The following is a 6,860-nucleotide window of genomic DNA, read 5'->3' as shown; positions in this document are numbered from 1 at the left end:
CAGTAGTTTGGCAAATTAAATGCTTTGAAATGTGGTTTCATATGGAATTTAGTAGGTTTTGTTCAATAAGATTTAAGGATTTGAATGTAGTGCATTAGTAAATTTTCGATTTGAATGAAATTCCTTTAGCCATATATACTTTTTGATAATGTCGAAATGCGAGTGATGCGCTACCGTTTCGTGACCTATGAACATTAGGATCTCACTATATAAGTGATATATCAGGACTTCAATCATAAACATGGAGTAATGATTAATTTGACTAAGAACATGAAATTATAGGAAAAATTTTTTTCTGGAATAATCAGAAATGTGATTTGTCTCTAGACAAATCATTTTATTACAAATTTTGAGCAATTTAATGCCATCGCATTTAGTCTAGTCTGATTTTCCAGATAACCTAGTTAGCATCTTAATTCTTCAATCTTCCAAAGTCAGACCATAATGAGTGTAAATACCAACGTTTATGTTGAGTTATTGCTTCTCCATTCGGCCCCGCCACGATCGACAAGGAAATCTTTTATGGAAGAATAGTATGATAATGCAAATAGTCGATCTACTATTATTGAATATAATGACAAATTTAAGAGTCTTAATTTTTTTTTTTCAACTAAAAGACTTGTGGATTAGTTAGGGAGTACACAAATCAGCTTTTTTGACGGTCTGAAAAAATATAATCTTCCCATAAATTAATGACATAGTCTAACGTTTGATTTACGATACTAATTTCAAATCTTAGAGGGCTTCCGTTCCTGGCTATATTTGTGACATTTTAACAGCACGAATACATGTTAGTTTGTAAAATATAATATGTAGTGACCTTTGACCTCTATCAAAAGTTTCCCATAAATATCAGTTTTTCGATATATTGAGTCCTAAAATATAAAACACCAAATTTCAGACGTTTTAACGGCGAACGCATGCTAGTTTGTAAAATATAATATGTGGTGACCTTTGACCTCCTCTATTGTGATGAAAGCTATACACCAATAGAAAAAACCACGACTACAAAGACCAACACATTTTAACCCAGCAACTAGTGTGTACCTTTCCAAAGTAATGAATTGAATCAAAAGTTTCCCGTCATATCAGGTTTTCGATATAAAACACCAAATTTCAGACATTTTAACGGCGCTAAGAACTTTTTGACTGTAAAATATGAATGTTATCCGTTGACTTCGAAATAACAGTTATATGTTACCTTCTTCCAGATATCTTAACCTAGGTTTCGACTTTTTCAATTATGTATGCCCTTTGTATAAGTCTAATCATAATACCGTTCGTGTTATGCATGAGATATGTAGATGGTTGTGGAAAATTTTTCAGAATAAATTATACATTTGGAGCAGAAGGCAATGAAGATATTATGGGCTTGACTAGCCTGCAGTGAAGTTGACTTAGGAAGTAGTATTAGGAAAACAAATGTTGCCAATAACTAAATTACGAAAAAATTAATATTGGAATTTTTTTAAGAAAATTTAAATCTATGGATATAAACCTTTAAACTTGAAATTAATATAACAGCATTTTAAAAAACTTTTGAAGCAACCTCCATTTACATTTAACAGAATGATTGCATTGACTTTTTTAAACGAAGAACTATTTTTTTACAAAATTAATTGTTTAGTGAAATTTAAGTCACAGAATTGCTACGAAATTTAATAGAGATCGGCAAAAAATTACGTACATTTTTCCATAGAACAAATGAAAATCAAACGCATAAACTGCAGCATAGCTCCTGCTCAAAACAATTTCAAAACCTAACTGGCAGCTAAAATTGAGCAATTCCCTAAAGAGTTTTCAAGATTACAAAAGCAAATTACTCGGAAACGTTTAAAACTCAAACTCTTTTTAAAACTAATTTCAAAAACAACAGAGAACAGAGTTTTAGATCTGCAAACCTAAGGAGGGGTAACAAAATAACATTTACGGCTGCAAACACCATAAAAACTGTTCCCATAACATGTTGAATCTTTAAACTAAAAGGATTTATTTTATATATATTTACCTGTCTGCACAACAGACGAAAAAATACTGATAAGATTTTTAAAAAGGTGAGATATAAAGAGCAAATTATACCTGTTTGAAGTAACAACAGGGAGAATGAGAGAACCTAATGTTAAGAGAGACGTTTATAATTTTATAACTCTCTATAGCTCTCCCATTTACCTGTTTACAAGATCACAGGTACTTGTATTATCATCAGACTCTAAAAAGAGCATTAAATATTTTTAACCTGAGCACAGAAAATCAACAAAGCTGAAACCATAGCAACTTGCGTGAGCACTAGTACTTAATGCAAAGGTTTAGGACAAAGGGACTCATTCTTAAACAAGGTGTCGTAGGATCAAGTTCTCTAAAAACCAAACAATCTAAGAAAGCAAATCAATCAAAAAGAAAAATTATTTACAAAATAAACGAAAAAATCAATTAACGATTTTTAAACGTAAATCTTAAAAAACTCAGTGTTAACAAACTAAAACTTTAAAGAATAACAATAATGTCAAGTGTAACTTGTAATCAAACAAATTCACAACAACATTTATTTCCCACAACCATTGTAACGGCTACAAAAATGATGAAATATCCTCATATACAACCCCATCCCATAGCGGAGGATGGTAAAACGCGTAAAGTGCCGGCTAACTGTCCAGCTGCTTATAATCCCGATCAAACTCAATCGGTCTTACGTCGCAATGCTCGTGAACGTAATCGTGTTAAACAAGTGAATAATAGTTTTTCGCGTCTTCGCCAGCATATACCACAATCCATCATTTCAGATCTAACCAAGGGCGGTGGTCGAGGTCCACAAAAGAAGATAAGTAAAGTAGATACACTGCGCATAGCAGTAGAGTATATCAGAAGATTACAAGATCTTTTGGAAGATTTAAATGGTGGCAGCTCCACGCAACAACAGCCACAATATGAATCTCAAAATAATACCAACTGTGATTCAGCCAGTAATAGTTCCTTCAGCAGTTCTTCATCAACTGGCTCTTCATCGCCCTCATCTTATACCACCACCAACACTCCAATCTACTATACCCAGCCTTCAAGTCCTTTGCCTTCCCTTATGGATGCCAATCTACAAGTCTCACATTTAAATAATCCCTACAACAGCAGCACTACTCTGCTATCGCCAGTTTCTCTAAATTCCTATTCTCCACCTCATCATCAAACTGTTCAGTTGGAAAACCCCGGTTGCCATTCACCCACCTCATCCTTTAACTCCAGTTTATCATATGATGCACCAAATTTTGAACAACCTCAACAAGCAACAATCCAAGAATTGCAACAACATTTTCAGCCACAACAACAAACCACTCCACCTCATTTTGATGGCAACTTACAATTAAAATTCGAACCATACGATAATTTCAATCTCGATGAGGAGGACTGCACACCAGATGATGAAGAAATCTTGGATTATATTTCTTTATGGCAAGAACAGTAAAAGCAGAGAGGTTAACTACTCCCTAAAAAAATTTTTAAGACTGTATAAAATCAATTTAAAACTCAATAATTTAGTTACAAATCAGGGATTTCTTCAATTTTTGTTTGCCAGTGTGTAAAATATTTTTAAATGTTTTTTATTTAAGTCTAGTCAAATTTTTATAATTTTGCGTGTGTATTTATGTGTAAAACTTTGTAATTTTTATTTTAAAATATCTCAAGTGCCTTTAATTATTTTTGTGTAAATAATTTAGTTTAATTTTATATCTAGAATTAATTAGTTTAAGGGAAGACAATGATTTAAAAATTTGATTATTTTTAGACATTAATTAATGGAAGACTCTAAACTTTTTTTATAGTATTTAAGAAATTTTAGTTTTAAGAAAAAACAAACCCCAAATGTTAATTAGTTTTATAAGTGTATTAACAAAAATATATTAAATGAAATATTTTTTAAAAACAAAAATTTAAAATGATTTTTTTATTTATTTGAAATTTTCAGGTGATTAGGGAATGAAATAAGTTTGAAAAGTGAAAACTTACTTACCTTTGTTTGAAGAAAAATCTGAAATTAGAAAAACAATAACGATATAATTTTTTTATAAGAAATTATTTTTTAACCAAATTTAAAATAATATTTTTATTTACGAAATCTTTAAAGAACAATTTAGAAAATTTTTAATATTAATATTAAATATTGATTTTTTATTTGATATTGTTATGTTAATACTGAAATATTTCCAAGAAAGTCAAAATTGGGATTAAATTTTTATATTTGTAATAAAATTGAATTTTATTACCTTTTAGAAAAACAAGTCTAATTTTAATTAGAAAAACTAATCGTAAATATTCTATAATATATAATTATAAAAGATAATTTTTCAAAAACTTTAAATTTTTAAAAATTTTGATTTAAAAAAATTTTATATTAAATATTTTCGATATAAAATTAGAAAAAAAACGACACCTAATATTTTTTTATTAATTTTTATATTTAATATTAAAAATTTATAGAAAAATATCGAAGATGAAAATTTTGTATACATAAATATCGATATTAAAGATTTTTATAGATGAAAATTTTCGAATATCCACCAAAAATTTTTATTCGGTTGTTTTAACGGACTGATATACAGATCTCACTTTTTGACTTTTGTGATTGTAACTGTCTAATGTACAGTCCCTGAGGAACAACCTTTTTAAGAATTTCATGTAGGAATACCACTTAATCGATGCGTATTAATGTACTAAACTTGAGAAAAATAAAAAATATTGTTCTGTGATGGTTCTAAGTTTCCATCAGCGATTAAAAATCTTGAACTCAGTGTAATTTAAAAAAAAATAAAATATTTTAGATTTTTTCGAAATTCATAAATTTGAGTTGATTACGAGAAAATTAATTTTAAATTTTTTTAGAATATTTTTGGTCCAGAAAGTGATTTTTGGTGGGTTTGAGAGGCATATATATATAGAAAAATGTTGAACTACTGATTTTCTCTGAGGTAGGGAACTGAGGACCTTTTCAAAAAAAATGTTTTTAATTTTTCTCGAATTTCTCGTATTCTTTCTAAAAAGTGCAGTGCAGACTAATTTGACGTTTTTCCGTCAAATATGACGTTTTTGAAACGGCAATTGCGGATTTTGGAGATTTTTAATGTTTTTTATGTATAAAATGGAATGATTACTAATATCTGTAGTCTAATCCTCTAGTGTGTAGTATAGTGTACATTCTATTATATAGTCTAGTTTGTAGTCTAGTATATAGTCTAGTCTGTAGTCTAGTATATAGTCTAGTCTGTAGTCTAGTCTATAGTCAATAATCCAGTCTATAGTATAGTCTATAGTATAGTCTATAGTATAGTCTATAGTATAGTCTATAGTATAGTCTATAGTCTAGTCTATAGTATAGTCTATAGTCTAGTCTATAGTCTAGTCTATAGTCTAGTCTATAGTCTATTCTATAGTCTGGTCTATAGTCTAGTCTATAGTCTAGTCTTTAGTCTAGTCTTTAGTCTAGTCTATAGTCTAGTCCATAGTCTAGTCTAGTCTATAGTCTAGTCTAGTCTAGTCTAGTCTAGTCTAGTCTAGTCTAGTCTAGTCTAGTCTAGTCTAGTCTAGTCTATAGTCTAGTCTATAGTCTAGTCTATAGTCTAGTCTATAGTCTAGTCTATAGTCTAGTCTAGTCTAGTCTAGTCTAGTCTAGTCTATAGTCTAGTCTATAGTCTAGTCTATAGTCTAGTCTATAGTCTAGTCTATAGTCTAGTCTATAGTCTAGTCTATAGTCTAGTCTAGTCTAGTCTAGTCTAGTCTAGTCTAGTCTAGTCTAGTCTAGTCTAGTCTAGTCTAGTCTAGTCTAGTCTAGTCTAGTCTAGTCTAGTCTATAGTCTAGTCTATAGTCTAGTCTATAGTCTAGTCTATAGTCTAGTCTATAGTCTAGTCTATAGTCTAGTCTATAGTCTAGTCTATAGTCTAGTCTATAGTCTAGTCTATAGTCTAGTCTATAGTCTAGTCTATAGTCTAGTCTATAGTCTAGTCTATAGTCTAGTCTATAGTCTAGTCTATAGTCTAGTCTATAGTCTAGTCTATAGTCTAGTCTATAGTCTAGTCTATAGTCTAGTCTATGGCCTAGTCTAGTCTATGGCCTAGTCTAGTCTATAGTCTAGTCTATAGTCTAGTCTAGTCTATAGTCTAGTCTAGTCTAGTCTAGTCTATAGTCTAGTCTATAGTCTAGTCTATAGTCTAGTCTATAGTCTAGTCTATAGTCTAGTCTATAGTCTAGTCTATAGTCTAGTCTATAGTGTAGTCCAATAGTCTAGTCTATAGTCTAGTCTATAGTCTAGTCTATAGTCTAGTCTATAGTCTAGTCTATGGCCTAGTCTAGTATATAGTCTAGTCTCTAGTCTAGTCTATAGTCTAGTCTATAGTCTAGTCTATAGTCTAGTCTATAGTCTAGTCTACAGTCTAGTCAGTCTATAGTCTAGTCTATAGTCTAGTCTATAGTCTAGTCTATAGTCTAGTCTATAGTCTAGTCTATAGTCTAGTCTATAGTCTAGTCTATAGTCTAGTCTATAGTCTAGTCTATAGTCTAGTCTATAGTCTAGTCTATAGTCTAGTCTATAGTCTAGTCTATAGTCTAGTCTATAGTCTAGTCTATAGTCTAGTCTATAGTCTAGTCTATAGTCTAGTCTATAGTCTAGTCTATAGTCTAGTCTATAGTCTAGTCTATAGTCTAGTCTATAGTCTAGTCTATAGTCTAGTCTATAGTCTAGTCTATAGTCTAGTCTATAGTCTAGTCTATAGTCTAGTCTATAGTCTAGTCTATAGTCTAGTCTATAGTCTAGTCTATAGTCTAGTCTATAGTCTAGTCTATAGTCTAGTCTATAGTCTAGTCTATAGTCTAGTCTATA

General features: G+C 30.4%; 1 protein-coding gene across 1 annotated transcript; it reads left to right on the top strand.

The window, feature by feature from the left end:
• The first annotated feature begins 2,500 nt into the window (after positions 1-2,500).
• On the top strand, positions 2,501-3,491 carry LOC119603639 (achaete-scute complex protein T4). The gene has a single exon (XM_037955747.1). The coding sequence runs from the start codon at positions 2,501-2,503 to the stop codon at positions 3,452-3,454; it is 954 nt and encodes a 317-aa protein (XP_037811675.1). The 3' UTR covers positions 3,455-3,491.
• The last annotated feature ends 3,369 nt before the right edge of the window (positions 3,492-6,860 follow it).

The sequence above is a fragment of the Lucilia sericata genome, unplaced genomic scaffold, assembly GCF_015586225.1.
Source record: "Lucilia sericata isolate MDLA Ls3-8-SP2 unplaced genomic scaffold, ASM1558622v1 Contig000322F_arrow, whole genome shotgun sequence".
In the NCBI taxonomy this organism is placed as follows: Eukaryota; Metazoa; Arthropoda; class Insecta; order Diptera; family Calliphoridae; genus Lucilia; species Lucilia sericata.
This window is presented reverse-complemented; position numbering and strand designations above follow the sequence as displayed.

Bases quoted from the DNA above. Each gene is read 5' to 3' on its own strand.
- LOC119603639 (XM_037955747.1), top strand. From the start codon at position 2,501: ATGTCAAGTGTAACTTGTAATCAAACAAATTCACAACAACATTTATTT.